The following is a 15,957-nucleotide window of genomic DNA, read 5'->3' as shown; positions in this document are numbered from 1 at the left end:
GCTGCTTGGCCTGCTGTGTTCATCAGCTCTACACCTTGTTATCTCAGATTCTCCAGCATCTGCAGTTCCTACTATCTCATTTGGAACAAGAACTGGCTTGAAGGTAGAAGACAGAGGGTGGTGGTGGAGGGTTGCTTTTCAGACTGGAGGCCTGTGACCAGCAGTGTGCCACAAGGATCGATGCTGGGTCCACTGCTTTACGTCATTGATATAAATGATTTGGATGTGAACATAGGAGGTATGGTTAGTAAGTTTGCAGAAGATACCAAAATTATGGGTGTAGTGGACAGCAAAGAAGGTTACCTCAAAGCACAACAGGATCTTGATCAGATGGGCCAACGGACCAAGGTGTGACAGATGGAGTTTAATTTAGATAAATTATGAGGTGCTGCAGTTTGGAAAGGCAAATCAGGGTAGGACTTAAACACTTTGTGGTAAGGTCCTGGGGAGTGTTGTTGAACAATGAGACCTTGGAGTGCAGGTTCATGGTTCCTTGAATGTGGAGTCCCAGTTAGACAGGATAGTGAAGAAGGTGTTTGGTATGCATGCCTCTATTGATCAGTGCATTGAGTATAGGAGTTGGAGGTCAGGTTGCAGCTGCACAGGACATTGGTTAGGCCACTTTTGGAATACTGCATGCAATTTTGGTCTCCCTGCTATCGGCAGGAAGCTGTAAAATTTGAAAGGGCTCAGAAAAGATTTACAAGGATATTGCCAGGATTGGAGGGTTTGAGCTATGGGGAGAGGCTGAATAGGCTGGGGCTATTTTCCCTGGAGCGTTGGAGGCTAAGAGGTGACCTTACAGAGGTTTATAAAATCATGAGGGGCATAGGTTTAAGGTGAGAGGTGAATTGAATCCAAAGGGCAACTTTTTCACACAGAGTATGGTGTGTGTTTGTGGAATGAGCTGCCAGAGGAACTGCTTGGAGGCTGGTACAATGACAACGTTTAAAAGGCATCTGGACGGGTATATGAAGAGGAAGGGTTTAGAGGGACATGGGCCAAATGCTGGCAAATAGGACTAGATTAATTTAGGATATCTGGTTGGCATGGATGAGTTAGACCTGAGGTCTGTTTCAATGCCGTACAGCTCTAGGACTCCAACTGTGGAGGCTGCTGGGTGGGGAGGCCGGCCTTGGTGCATGGGCTCTGTATTGAAGTTTGAAGAAAAACAATAAAACAAATTCCCTCCAATTCCAATCCATGGTTGTTTTAACAGTAGAACATAAATTACTTAACATGAATAGAGAGTAATCAATGAATTAAAAAAAGAGCAAGCAAGTTAAGGCAATTAATCTCAGCAAAGAGGTACTGAAGAAACCTAAGGAACTAAAATCTGAGAAATCCCAAGGAGCTGATGGGCTACATCCAAGGGTTCTTAAAGAGGTATCTACCATGATAGTGGATCCAGTGATTATAGTTTTTCTAAAGTTCCCAGATCATACAGCCATCACACCAGACTGGAAGCTAGCAAATGTAACACCACAATTCAAGATAACATGGAAAAAGAAAACAGGAAACTACAGGCCAGTCCATCCGATAGCAGTCATTGTAACAATGCAAGAATCTCTCGTTAAAGTTGTCTTAACAAGACATTTCATAAATAATAGTATTACTAGGCTGGTTAGTTGACCTCAGTCATTGGTAAGATTTTAGAGTCCATTATTAAGGATGAGATTGCGGAGTACTTGGAAGCGCTCGGTACAATGGGGCTAAGTCAGCACAGCTTTGTTGAAGGGAGGTCATGCCTGATGAATCTGTTAGATTTTTTTGCAGAGATAACAAGAAAGTTAGACAAAGGAGAGCCAGTGGATATGATCTATTTGGATTTCTAGAAGGTCTTTGACAAGGTGCTGCACAGGAGGCTGCTAAGTAAGATAACAGCCCATGGTGTTAGGGGCCAGGTACTAACATGGATAGAGGATTGCCTGACCAACAGAAGGCGGAGAGTGGCGATAAAGGGATCTTTTCAGAATGGCAGCCGGTGACTAATGGAGTTCCACAGGGGTCAATGTCGGGACCACAACTATTCACACTATACATAAACTGTCTGGACAAAGGAACAGAGGATATTGTTAAATTTTCAGATGACATAAAGATAGGTGGAAGGACAGGCTGTGTTGTGGAAGCAGAGAGGCTGCAGAAGGACTTGATCAGGCTTCGAGAGTGGCAGATGGAATACAATATGGGAAAATGTGAGGTTATGCATTTTGGTAGGAAGAATAGAGGTGTAGGTCATTTTCTAAATGGAGAAAGGCTTCAGAAATCTGAAGCACAAAGGGGCTTGGAAGTCCTAGTTCAGGATTCCCTTACGGTTAACATGCAGGTTAAAAAATTGGCAGTTAGGAAGGCCACACAATGTTAGTATTCATTACAAGAGGGCTAGAAAACAATAGCAGAGATATACTGCTGAGGTTGTACAAGGCACTGGTCAGGCCTCATTTGGAATATTGAGAGCATTTTGGCCCCTGTATCTAAGGGAAGGATGTCCTGGCCTTGCAGGCTCCAGAGGAAGCTCTCAAGACTGATCCTGGGAACGAAGGGCTTGACATATGAGTGTTTAGGACTCTGGGTCTGTACTCTGGAATTTAGAAGGATGAGGGGGCTTTCTCCTTCAAATTTATCGAATACAGAAATATCTGGATAGAATGGACATAGAGAGATGTTTCCATTAGTAGGACAGACTAGGAGCAGAGGGCACAGCCTCAGTGAAGGGACAGCCCTTTAGAATTGAGATGAGGAGGAATTTCCTCAGCCAGTGGGTGGTAAATCAGTGAAATTCATTGCTGCAGAAGGCTGTGGAGGCCAAGTCATTGAGTATCTTTGAAACAGAGATAGACAGGTTCTTGATTAGTAAAGGGATCAAGGGTCACGGGAAGAAGGCAGGTAAATGGGATTAAAAAACAAATCCGCCATGATTGAATGGCAGAACAGACTCAATGGCCGATAGCCCAATTCTGCTCCGAGATCTTATCCTTGAGAACAGCTGAGATGTTTGGCTCTCCAAACGGGAATTTTCCACGATCAGCTGGGTATTTCAGCCCTCTAAACTGAGCATCTCAATGTGAATGGCTTCTTTAAACTTTTAACTCTTTGGTGGAGGGACAGTGTTGATTGAGGGGGGATCTATAGGTCTATCAACTCCACCTCCACCCACTGCAGGCTCAGTAATTACAGGGGCACTCCCCTGATTCCAGCTGTACTACATGACAGTCACTTGGGGGCTCCCGTGTGCTCACATTCAAACTCTCAGCCATTGTCTACCAACTGCTGTAGAACCAAAGCTCCCATCAGGACCCACAGGCTGAGCCTCTGCCCAACACCAAGCTGCTAGCCGTCACTATGTAGATGTGTGACTCTGTAAGCAGCATGGGTAATGTAGTCTAAACAGTGTGCTGGAGGAAGTCATCAAATCAGGAAACTTTGCGTGGAAAGAGGAACAGTTAATGTCTAGAGTCTGATATAACTCTTCTTCAGAATTGAAAGGGGCAGGAGAGTGATTGTTTTTGTTATAGACAGAGTGGGAGTAAGAACAAGGGGAACAGATAGTGAGGGTGCCCAGAGCCAAAGGCAGATGTTGTTAATGGTGGTGAAGGAGCGATTGAGATGCCAAATGGCTGTTAATGGTGTGAAAGGGAGAAAATGTCCACACTCCTCCCCCCCACAGTCATGTCTTGTTGACTTTGCTGTGAGCAAATGGAAGAAAACTGGAGAAAGCAAACCAGGGAAGAACTTACACAGTTAATGGTAGGGCCCTGGGGTGTGTTACTGAACAAAGAGACTTGGGGTGCAGGTGCATAGTTCCTTGAAAGTGGAGTCGCAGGTAGACAGTGTGGTGAAGAAGGCGTTTGGTACGCTTGCCTTCATTGGCTAGTGCTTCAAGTATAGGAGTTGGGATGTCCTATAGCCTACAACATAGGACATTAGTGAGGCCACTTCTAGAATAAAGTGTGTAATTCTGGTTGCTCTTCTAGAGGAAGGGTGGTGTTAAACTTGAGAGGAGGCAAAAACGATTTATAAGCTTGGTGTCAGGACTGGAGAGTTTGAGCAAAAGGAAGAAGCTAGTGAGAAGTATTCCATCACACTCCTGACTTGTGACTTGTATACAATGGACAGGCTTTGGGGAGTCAGGTGAGTTATTCACCACAGTATTCCTAGACTCTGACCTGCTGTTGTAGCCACTGTTTATGTGGCATGACCAGTTGAGTTTCAGGTCAATAGTAACCCCCAGGATGTTGATAGTGGGTGACCCAGTGTTGGTAACACCATTGAATGTCAAGGGGTGGTAGTTAGATCACCTCTTATTGGAGATGGTCATTGCCTAGCATGTGTGGTGCAAATGTTACTTGTGGAAGAGGTGAGTGGATAAGTGAAGACAGAGCCTAGAGAAATATAAAAGGGGTAGGCAGATAAAAAGGATTAACGATAGTAGGCCAGGCCAGAAGACAAGTTAAGTGGGACTAGAACAAGGAGTGGCCATGGCTTTCCACATGAGCCCCACTTATCTGCGTCATTATGGGGCATGTGGAACATTCCTTGTTTACACAGATAAGTGGGGCTCATGCGGAGAACCATGGCCACACCTTGTTCCAGTCCTACTCGGGAACCTCCCCACAACTCCTCTTCTGGTACATAGATGACTTCATCAGTGCTACTTCCCTCTCTTTTTGGAACTGGAAAAATTTATCAACTTTCCTTCCAATTTCAACTTCATCTAATCCATCTCCAATTCCTCCTTCCTTTCCTCAACCTCTGTTCTCGTTGTTGGGGATAGGCTGGCCACCCATATCCATTACAATCTCCACAGTTAGCTGAACTAAACATCCTCACATCCTGCTTCTTGTAAGGATTCCATTCCATTATCCCAGCTTCTCCAACTCTTCATCTGTTCTGATAATGCCACCTTCCACAGGACAGCCTCAGAAACCTCCACTTTTTCCTCAACCAAGGATCCCCCGCTACCATACCTGACCGATCTCCTGCATTTCTGCCCTCACTCCTTCTCTTCCCTTTCTTAATAACGATAATGTTCCCTGGTTCTCACTTACCACCCCATCAGACTCTGCATTCAAAGAATTGTCAGCTACCATTTTTTTTGTCACCTCTAACAGGATGTCACAACCAGACACATTCCCCTCCCCTCCTTTGTCAGAATTCCACAAGGACAGTTGCTCCGGGGCACACTGGTCCAGTCCTCCTCCAAGCCCAACATATCCTCACGCACCACTTTCTCAATCAATCACAGTAGATGTAACATTTATCCATTTACCTCCTCCCTCCTCATTATCCAAGGTCTCAGACATTCCTTCCAGGTAAAACTGTGATTTACTTTCATTTAATCTAGTCTACTGTATGCGCTGTTCAGTGTGGCCTCCTCTACACTGGGGAGATGAAGTGCAGACTGGGTGACCGTTTTATTATACCTATGTTTGTCTGTACAAATGACCCTGAGCTTCCAGTTGCCTGCCGCTTAAATACACCATGATCCCATGCCAACATTTCTGTGCAAGCCTGTTGCAGTGTTTTAGCGAGTTTCAGTGCAAGCTCAAAGTACAGCATCTGCATTTTCTGCTTAGGGATCCTGCAGCCTGTGGTACTCAATGTCAAGAACATTTAGTATCTGATTCCACCTTCAATATTTTTCACCCACTCCCACACAGTCATCCTCTGTCCTGATGAGTTGCTATTAGCACAACCAGACCACACTCAGCCTTATTATCACTTGACATGGGTTGCTTTCAGCACAGCCTACCCATTCTCTCCTACTCTCAGCTCTCATTATCACTAAACCAGCTTTCTCTTCTGTCTGACCTACTACCAATAATCTGCTTACTCATGTTATATCTCTAGCTCTAGGCTCTGTCTCCACTTATCCATCCACCTCTTTCCCCCTACCATCCCCAACCCCATCTTTGGCATAAATACCATTTTTTTTCTAGCTACTGTTAGTCCTGATGAATAGTCACCAGAGTTGAAATGGTAACTCTGCTTTCTCCCTACAGATGCTGCTAAACCTGCTAAGTTTCGCCAGCAATTTCTATTTTTGTACCATTTTGGTAAATCTATGCTGTATTTCCTTCAGGCTCACAGCACTTCAGAATCAATCTAGTGAATCTCTTCTGGAGATGAAGGGTTGTCTTATGAAGAGAGGTTGAGAAGTTTAGGTCAATATTCTCTGAAGCTTAGAAGAATGAGATGATACCTAATTGTGGTGTATATAAGATACTAAAGGGGATTGATAAGGTAGACATTGAGAGGATGTTTCATGAGCGGCAATCTAGAATGAGCTGTTACTGTTTTAGGATAAAGGGTAGCAGATTTAAAATGAGAAGAGAAATTCTCTCAAAGGGTCGTGAATCTGTGGAATTCACTACCCCAGAGTGTCTTGAATGCTGGGATATTTAGTAAATTTAATAAGGAGGTTGACAGATTTTTAATAATGGGCTGAAGGGTTATGCAGAGTGGGCAGGAAAGTGGAGTTGAAGCCAAGGTGAGATCAGCATTTTAATTATTTTCTGACATTTTAATAATCTATGCACGTGGATCTAAAAGTCTCTTTGAACCTTCACTGTTTCCAGCTTTTGATGATATTGAAGTGAACTTTCCTTTTTTTTTAAGGTTCATATGGATAACTTCACATTTACCTACATTGAAATCTACCTGACCCAATTTTAACCATTTATAGAATGCATTTTTATTTCTTTGTAATTCCATGCTAACCACAGTGCTGCCTATCTTTATGTCATTGGCTAACTTGAATATATGACTAGCTATCCTATCAAAACAATTTAAAAAAATATTTTCTGATCAACCAGTTCAGCGATGTTTTTCCACATCTCTAGAGCAGGTGGGACATTACCACTGCACTACAAGAACCCTTCAATGTCCTTAATAAATATAGTGAAGAACTGGAGCCACAATTCAATTCCTTGTAGGATGCCAATAATTTTTAAAAGTTTCTTTTTATTTTTACCTATTTTTCTAAACAACCTGTTCAGAGATGTTGTTATTACACACGTCTGGAGCAGGTGGGACTTGATCCCCAGTCTCTTGGTCCAGTGGTAGGGACACTACCAGTGCGCCAAAACACCACCCCCATTGTGCCAATTAAGACCACCCTAATCCCAGTTCCAATCAAAAATCCATACTTTCAATTCCCTGCCAATCAGCTGATTTCCTAACAAGGTCAATAATTTGCCTTCATTACTGCCTTTGCCTTTACCTAAAAGGTACTTAGTAGGAACTTTAATGTCTATAGACAGTTCCCTATCCACTACTTCAATCAATTCCGTGAAATGTCCAATCAAGTGTTTCAGGCATGACTAACCTTTTATTGATTTCATGCTGGCTTTCTGATTATCTGAAAAATGTTCACATTAATTCAGTCTATCCATTATATTTTTAATTATACAGGGGATCATGAAGAATGCCATGCAAATGCTTCTGAGGTTGGTCCACTTTTCCAAACTAAATAAAGAATGCATTAATAAGGTCATCCTGGGAGCAACGTGAATAACTGGTGCTGCCTTGCACTCCTCCTAGGCTTCCTCCATCTCTTTAAGATCCTCCATGAAGAACCCATAACATGTTGCTCCTGCAGGCTTAAATCAAGTTGCCATGCAACACTGTTGGAACATGGCCATTCTACACACTTTGGCTGATGTATATACCTCTCAGATACATGAAGAATATATTCAGCAAGTCGGTATTAGTCAAAATGCTCTTTGACTTCATTGGTCAGCTTTTTAACAGCTGTCATCAGCTTAGTTTGAAGTGGATATGCTGTGCCTCCTTGAGGCCACTATTTAAGTACGTTTCCAGGTGCAAAGACGTTGAGGAGATGGTTGCAGTTTGAAAGCATGTGGCAGCTTCCCATGAATCTGCAAATGTACTTTTTTTTGTGGTTGCACCCTACATGGACACTGAATGGAATGGAAGTCCAAAGTGTTCACAATTCTCCTGTTTAATATAAGTATGTGCAGATTGCCAAATGCATACAGTGAATTGTGGCCAACACATCTGGGAAGGCAGCCAGAGCTGTATTCCTAAATGGTTGCTCATTGTGACAAGCATTATTGCTAAAAATGTTTATATAATTACCGGCACTGACAAACAACCAGTCACCTGCTTCATGTATTTGTGGACTACCTACTGAAAATCTGGATGCGTTTCCAATAGACCCCTGGAATATTTGTGAGGCAAATTTTGAGCATGATGGTAATTTTGATAGTTACCAATAATACGTGGCCATCAGGGAGCAGGGTTTCTTTAGAATTTCGCAGATGTGAGCCACTGCCTGATGTGACAAACAGAACCTCCAGAGAAACTGTTCCATGTCAAGGAACAGCAGTATCTTCTGTTGCCACTGCTTGAACATTTATGTTGTGTGTAGTGCCTCATGTGAGTTGCACCACTCTGCTTCCCTCTTACTAGCAGCCTGCAGCTGTGTTGGTCACATTGTAGCCCTGTCCAAAGTCTCATCCAAGACAAACTAGACACATCTTGTCGTACACCACAACACAATTTCAGAATGGAAACACTCAGCAAACGGATTCTAGCTAAACTCTTTCCGCTTATCAGGAAAGACGGCAGTTATGAGTATTAAATATTTATTTGAATTTCATGTAAACCCTGCAACTGCTACTGATTTTTTTTTTCCTGCCTGCTTGCACCAGTGAGTTTTAGGAAATCCAATGGCTGGGATGTTAAGGTGAATTTAAAAGTGGACTGAAATGTTGCTCTAGTTAAATGATTAACAAATGTTAGTGGAAAGTCAAACTTTCCTGAGAAGGACACGTGAAAGCAGCCTATCATAGTTAAACACGGAGGTTGGTGGGTTGGAATTGGTTTCCCACAATCCTTATGTTTTCTCACCATGCCTGTACTCAGGCGCTCATTTAGGTCAAAATTTCCACCCCTATGACTGAAAGATGTTGCTGTTTTGTTGTATAAAATGTCCTCTGCAATGCACAATTGCTTTCAGTTCAGCTCCAGACTGAGAAGGATCATAAAGTGATAAGATTTTAACATGCTATATCGAAAGGGACCACAGCACTACAAACCAAGAAGTGCTCAAACTCCATCAATATCCTGACAGAAGTACCTAGATGAAGGCTGCCCAGTCTAACATCCTAGGTCGCAATGTTCACCTTACTAACCAGACCAGCACTTTGAACTGATCTTAAACCAACATTTGGGTATTATTTATTTTCAAATAGGCTTTTGCTATTGTTACACCTGTTGTCCATTTAAAATTAATCATTGTTAGAACTTTTGGTTAGACTATATTTAAGTTCTCTTACTTCAGTATAATATTTCAGTCTGCAGAGTCATAACTATTCATTCCACACAGAAAAGTGGTGATCAAAACTAATAACATGGCTGGACAAAGTAAGGCAGCTTCTATGCTTCTTTGTCCAGAGCCCAACATTATATCACACGACAAATGTTAAAACAACAGATACCTGAAGCATACAATATAACATCATTAAGCAAAGTCAGACTCATTGGCTCTGAAATTAAACCATATGATACTTGTGTACGATCATTTAAGATGGTTGACTGGAATTGCAGTCGCTGGTACTCTACCAGAAGGATAAAACCACCATTAAGACCACGACAAAGATAGCAGAAAGAGATTTGAGATGTTAAGCCTGCTTACACCAGTTTCCAATAGGAGCTAGTATTGATTTGGATACTTGTGAGAAACAGGTAATATCTAAATCAGCTTTGAAAACTTTGGAAGATAACATAAAATAGTACAATATTACCATTCTGCGTCAGTTTAGTAGATGAGAGTAAGGTTGAGATCCAAAAGAACTCCTTGGTACTTCGTTGAAAAATGAGACTGGAGGGAATGTTGGGACAGCCATTGAAGTCGTCTTTACAGCAGGGAAGACCCAGGTAGAGACCATGGTTACTGAAAGTGCTATTTTCATCACACTGCAAAATAAAATTTCAAGGTTAATTTTATTCTTCCTATAGTTAATCTCCCATCATTCATCTTGCCCTCCTCTCTACAGCCCACATTTTCTGCAGCTTCATCCTTTTGCCAAAAGGCCACAAAGTGACTTATTCCATGGCTTTCAGTATACATCTCAGCTGATAGGTTGGTAAGCAAAAGCTTCAGTAATCAGTCTTATAAAATACACACCATCATATTGATTAGTTAATTGATCTCCTTTCAGATGTGATGTTCATTTCTAAAACAGAATTTAAAGTTACTGCTCAACAAAAAACAGTAAAAATATTTATTTTTATCACAAGTAGGCTGTGATACCAAAGGGTGGAAATGTTGTACAGAACTTGTTAGGGTGAAGGACAGGCTGGTAGGTGTAAGGAATGCTGTATGACTAGAGAGATTGAGGTTCTGGTCAAGAAAATGAAGGAAGCATAGGTCAGGTATAGACAGCAGGGAAAAGTAAATTCCTATAAGAGTAAAAGGGCAGGAGGAGTATGCTTAAAGGGGAAATCAGGAAGGCAAAAAGGGGTCATGAGATAACTTTGGCAAATAGAAACCCTTTGGATTCTCCTTAATCCTACGAATACATTAAGGACAAAAGGGTAACTAGGGAGACAATAGAGCCCCTTAAAGATCAGCAAGGTTGCCTATGTGTGGAACTGCAGGAGATAGGTGAGATACTAAAGTATTTTTCATCAGTGTTTACTGCAGAGAAGGGTATGGAAGCTAGGGAACTTAAAGAAATAAATAGTGATATCTTAAAGCATACTTATTACAGAGGAGGTGGTGCTGGACATCTTAAAATGCATAAACGTGGATAAATCCCTGGGACCCAGGTGTACCCTTGAACTCTGGGGAGGGAAGCTAGGGAAGTGATTGCTGGGCCCCTTGCTCAGGTATTTGCATCATCGATAGCCACAGGTGAGGTACCGGAAGACTGGAGGTTGGCTAACGTGGTGCCACTATTTAAGAAAGGTGGTAAGGAAAAGCCAGGGAACTATAGACCGGTGAGCCTGACATCAGTGGAGGGCAAGTTGCTGGAGGGGATTCTGAGGGGCATGATTTACATGTATTTGGAAATGTAAGGACTAATTAGGGATAGTCAACATGGCTTTGTGTGTGAGAAATCATGTCACACTACCTTGAGGTCTTTATCACAACAGACATTATTCAAAATTACTTGGCCTGTATGGTGTGTGCCTACCTTTATAAGTTATACAAGTTATTTTCCCTTCTTGCAGCCAAGCACATGTTCTTTGAGTGATTATGACCTGGATCTCCAAAGTCAAAACTTGGAAATTGGACCTCACATCAGTTGGCAGGGCTGATTGTCAACATGATAATGCTGGGTCAGATGCCTCTTGAGTAGCAGGGACCATATAGAAATAACTGGAGACATAGCATGTCTCATCTGCCTTCTATTGTGTTGCCTCCAGCAGTGATTCATTGAAATGTGGTGATTGCATCACTTCTATTATATCATGGTGCTGATACTATGGTAGAATTATAAATGGGGCCCTACAGGACTGAAATCAATGCATTTATTATACTGAGAGTTAGAATGACCACAGAACAGTTCTCAAGCTGAACCTGCCAGTGCACCATTTCCATTTCGTCCTTCAGCTAATGTGCTGCAGTTATTTATTGAGCTAGGGCACGCCTATGGTCAGTCCTTCAGGATAATTTTCACCTTCGTAATGGTGATAATTGCCATTATGTTCTTATGTAGTGAAGTGTAGTGATCTGAAACATGCTTTCTGAAAGGATTGTGGAAGCGAAACTAATAAGAATTGGAAAAGGAAACTGGAGAAATACTTTGCACGAATGATTTACAGTTCTTCAAAATTAAAACTGTTCTTTCAGGGAGGCAATACAATCATGCTGTGTTGGTAAGTGTACTGAACAATTACCACTTTGAAACCAATAACCTGTCCAAACCAGAATTTTGGGAACTTTGCTGATTAATTCAGAACCTGCCATGCCAACACCAACTTTCTCTATTCATTCAATATCTGGATTTACCAAATAAATCATTTTGTGGCAATTACAGCAGGTTCACAAGAACATTTGACAGTGTTTTCAGATTGATTTGTTCAAAATTGATTCCGACTATGTTTGCTTAAAAGCTGGCCACAATAAATTAATGCCTATGGCAACTATAATAACCCACAGACAACAACTGTAGCATCACCACACTCCTCAAAGACAGGAAGAAAAATCAAATTGAATTGCATTTAAATTGTGAAAGATGCAGAATAACAGTTACTTGTATTGAAGACCAGTGGCAAAGGGCTAAGAAGAATCTAATATCTGCACGCTGGATTAAACTGCATGACTGCAATACAAGTCTCTCTATATTTCAACGCATGGCATGTCATTGGTTAAAAACAGGCATTCTGTTAGGAAATGGACTGTTGACTTCAGAATATGACTGCGGAAGAGTAATGAGGAATGTGTTGATGCTTCTGTTGACCATTAGAGAGGTTGGGTTTTGATCCTAGAAAATCATTGAGGAGGAGCCTGGAAGCCTCAAATGAGGGGAGTATCTGTGCTAAAGAGGATGTCAAGGTGTATCTTTTACCCCAGTATAGCGTTGCAGGGTATCTATAATTCCAGCTGATTGTTGCAGGTAGGAGGAGGCACTGACACCCATAACAGATTGCTGAACGTTCTAGGCTACAGCCATTTGCAAGGACCATTGAATGAGTTTGAATCTGAATAGCAGTGAATGGTTGTTGACAGGATACCATACTTAAACTGATGTGCAACATTATAACAGGAGAAACTATGTCTGACAGGTGATCAAAGAGAACCCTGATTACCTTGTAGACGTATAGTTCATGAATATCATCCGAGAGTGTTGTACCATCGTCACGCATCAGTGGTGTAAATGCAAAACCGAATAGCTTCTTTTCACCTTTATCTTTTGCTAAATGAAAATTGGATTTTGAAATTAGAACCGTGGATAAGAGCAATGGAACAATCTTTAATGTTATCTGTACTATAGAACAGATCTGCTACATCTGTTGTGGTCTGTTTATAGTGCTAAACCAAAACATACACATTGATGGTCCTGAACTTGAATTTGTAATAATGGTGAGGATAACATTGCTCACTGTTATCATTGAGTGAATTGGACAGCAACAGCTGGCATCTACACGTGCACATTTAAACACAGGAATCTGAAATATGCTGTCAGGGTTATCCTGCTCCTCCACAGATGTTCTCAGATGGCATTAAAAGGGATCTTGGAATGAACCTAGAGTGCTTGACCACTAAGTCCCTACTAAATATGACAAAGTTAGGGCTGGTAAATTCAGCAGTGAGTGAATTTAAAATAATGCGTTCTGTCATAATTATTGCCAATCAACCTGTCTGGTTCTCCTGAAAGTCTAACTTTTCACTGTTAGAATCATATAATTTTTACAGTGTGGAAAAAGGCCCTTTGGCCCATTTGAGTCCATGCCAGTCATTAAGCATCCATGTATTCTAAACCAATTTTCCATCACTTGGCCCGTAGATTTGGATGCTATGGTGTTTCAAGTGCTTCTCTAAATACTACTAAACTGTCAAGGGTTTCTGCCTTTGCCACCATTTTAGGCAGTGAGTTCCAGATACCCACCACCATCTGGGTAAAACCATTTTTCCTCAAATCCCCTCTAAATCACCTCCATCTTTCTTCAACACAGTCCCCAGGTTACTGACCCCTCTACTATGGGGAAAAGTCTCTCCCTATTTAGCCTGTCTATGCCATCATAACTTTGTGCATCCCCTCAGCTTTCTCTGCTCTGAGAAAAACAATCGCATCCTATCCATCTCTTTTCGTAGAGAACCATATTGATAAATCTTCTCTGCATGCTCATTAGTGCAATCACATTCTTCCAATAGTATGGTGACCAGAACTACAGACAGCGTAGTTATGGCCTAATTAACATTGTATACACTTCCATTAAAACCTCGAACAAAAACGAAGTTGCTGGAAACGCTCAGCAGGTCTGGCAGCATCTGTGAAGGAAAAAATAGAGTTAACGTTTCAGGTCAGGTGGCCCTTCCTCTGTTCTGAGGTAGGGTCACCGGACCCGAAAAGTTAACTTCTGTTTTTTCCATCACAGATGCTGCCAGACTTGCTGAGCTTTTCCAGCAACTTTGTTTTTGTTCCTGATTTACAGCATCCATAGTTCTTTCGGTTTCCATTAAAACCTCCTAGCTCTTGTATTCAATGCCTTGACTAATAAAGGCAAGTATCCCACATACCTTTTTAACCACCTTATCTACCTGTCCTGTAACCAGGCTGGGAGGGGTCTTTGATTATGATAGCTGCTTTCCTGAGGCAGCGGGAAGTATAGACAGTCAATGGAAGGAAGGCTGGTTTTCATGATAGACTGGGCTGTGTCATACCTCCTGTTCATCCTTCAGAAGTTAGTTAATATTGGAAATCTCTCTTTCTTAACCTTATCTGATTTTCCGGATTTAAATCAAATTTCTTGCTTTAGGACTCTATATGGCTCAGACACCTGATTGTTTGAAGAACATCGTTGTCTCTTGCTATTCCCACAGGTGCCATAGATCTCCTGTACCTCATGTGAAGAGGACATAATGAGGTTACAAAAAGATATAGATTAACTGAGTGGCAAAGATACGGCAAATGTCTAATATTGGAACAAGTGAATGGTCCATATTAGCAAGAATAATAAATGGTGAGAGATACACATCTCTGAGATGCAAAAGAATTTGGTCCTGGTGCATGCATTATAAAGGTTAGCATTCAGGTACAACAAGTAATTAGTAAATCTAATGTTACCATTTATCTAAAGGAGAATTGTACACAAAAGTAGAGAGGTCGTGCTTCAGTTATACAGGCAAGGTCACATGTGGAGTACTGTGCATAGTATTGGTCATATAACTAAGGAAGTAACTATGTTGGAGGCACTTTAGAGAGGGTTTACAAACTACAACCTGGAAGAAAAAGAGGAGAGAGAAGAGACAGATAATGAGAGAGAGTGATTTGAGTGACTGACTAAGTGAGAGTGTGGGTGTGTGTGTCTCAAGATCAAAGTTTGGATAGGTGAGGCTTTTATCCAGTGGAATTAACAGTAATACGTGACTTCATTGAAGCATAAAAGATTTTGAGGTGTCTTGACTCTGTAGATGTGGAGTGTATGTTTCCTCTTATGGGAGAACTTAGAACTAGGGATCACTGTTTAAAAATCAGGGATCATCCATTTTAAAATAGTGATGAGGCAATTGTTTTTCTTTGGTAGAGGGTTGAGAGTTTTTGGAACTCTATTCCTGAAAAGTTGGTGGAAGCAGCTGGTGGAATAGTTTTAAGACTGAGGTAGATGGATTGTTGATAAGCTGGGGGGGGGGGGGGGGGGAGCGGTGGTGAGTGGGGTGGTGAAAGATGACTAAGTGTAGGTGGGGATGTGGATTTGAAGTTGCAATCAAATCAACTATGATCTTATTGAATGGCAGAGCAAGCTCCAAGACTGATGGCCTACTCCTGCTCTGAATTCATATGGCAATGCTGTATTAGACATATATTCAAGTAAGTCTCTCTAAGGGCTGCATAAAAACTTTGAACATTGTCAGCAATGTGAATGTCAAGATCTGTTCTGTTGGCTCTTACTATGAATTCCAGGGTATTGAAAACAATATTCTTCTGAGGGACAACAAGGTATCTCAAATTGTGGCAGTATTTTTTAACATCCATGATCAGATGTTCTGCGCTGGTCAAGAGTATTACACATTATTCTGCAGTCAGAATTCACATATTTTGATAAATATGAATCTTTTACATCTTTCTTCATTCTTCCTCTCTTGCAGATATTGACTCAAAGAACTGTACAGCACAGGAACAGGTCCCTCATTCACCAAGCCTACACTGACACATGACACCTTCCTAAGTTAAAAACCTTTTGCCTCTATGCGACCCATATCCAACTATTTCTGGCCTATTCATGCATCTGTCAAGATGCCCCTTCAATGTTGCTACTGTA

General features: G+C 41.6%; 1 protein-coding gene across 1 annotated transcript in view; it reads right to left on the bottom strand.

Moving 5' to 3' along the window:
- Positions 1-15,957, bottom strand: part of dock3 (dedicator of cytokinesis 3) — an 821,127-nt gene that overhangs the window by 210,127 nt on the left and 595,043 nt on the right. Inside the window, exons 14-15 of the mRNA XM_048606243.1 lie at positions 12,784-12,890; positions 9,771-9,942 (exon numbers count right to left, since the gene is read on the bottom strand). Of these exons, the coding sequence (XP_048462200.1) occupies positions 9,771-9,942; positions 12,784-12,890 (279 nt within the window). The remainder of the gene's footprint in view (positions 1-9,770; positions 9,943-12,783; positions 12,891-15,957) is intronic.

This window comes from Rhincodon typus, chromosome 16 (assembly GCF_021869965.1).
Source record: "Rhincodon typus isolate 14 chromosome 16, sRhiTyp1.1, whole genome shotgun sequence".
Classification (NCBI taxonomy): domain Eukaryota; kingdom Metazoa; phylum Chordata; class Chondrichthyes; order Orectolobiformes; family Rhincodontidae; genus Rhincodon; species Rhincodon typus.
This window is presented reverse-complemented; position numbering and strand designations above follow the sequence as displayed.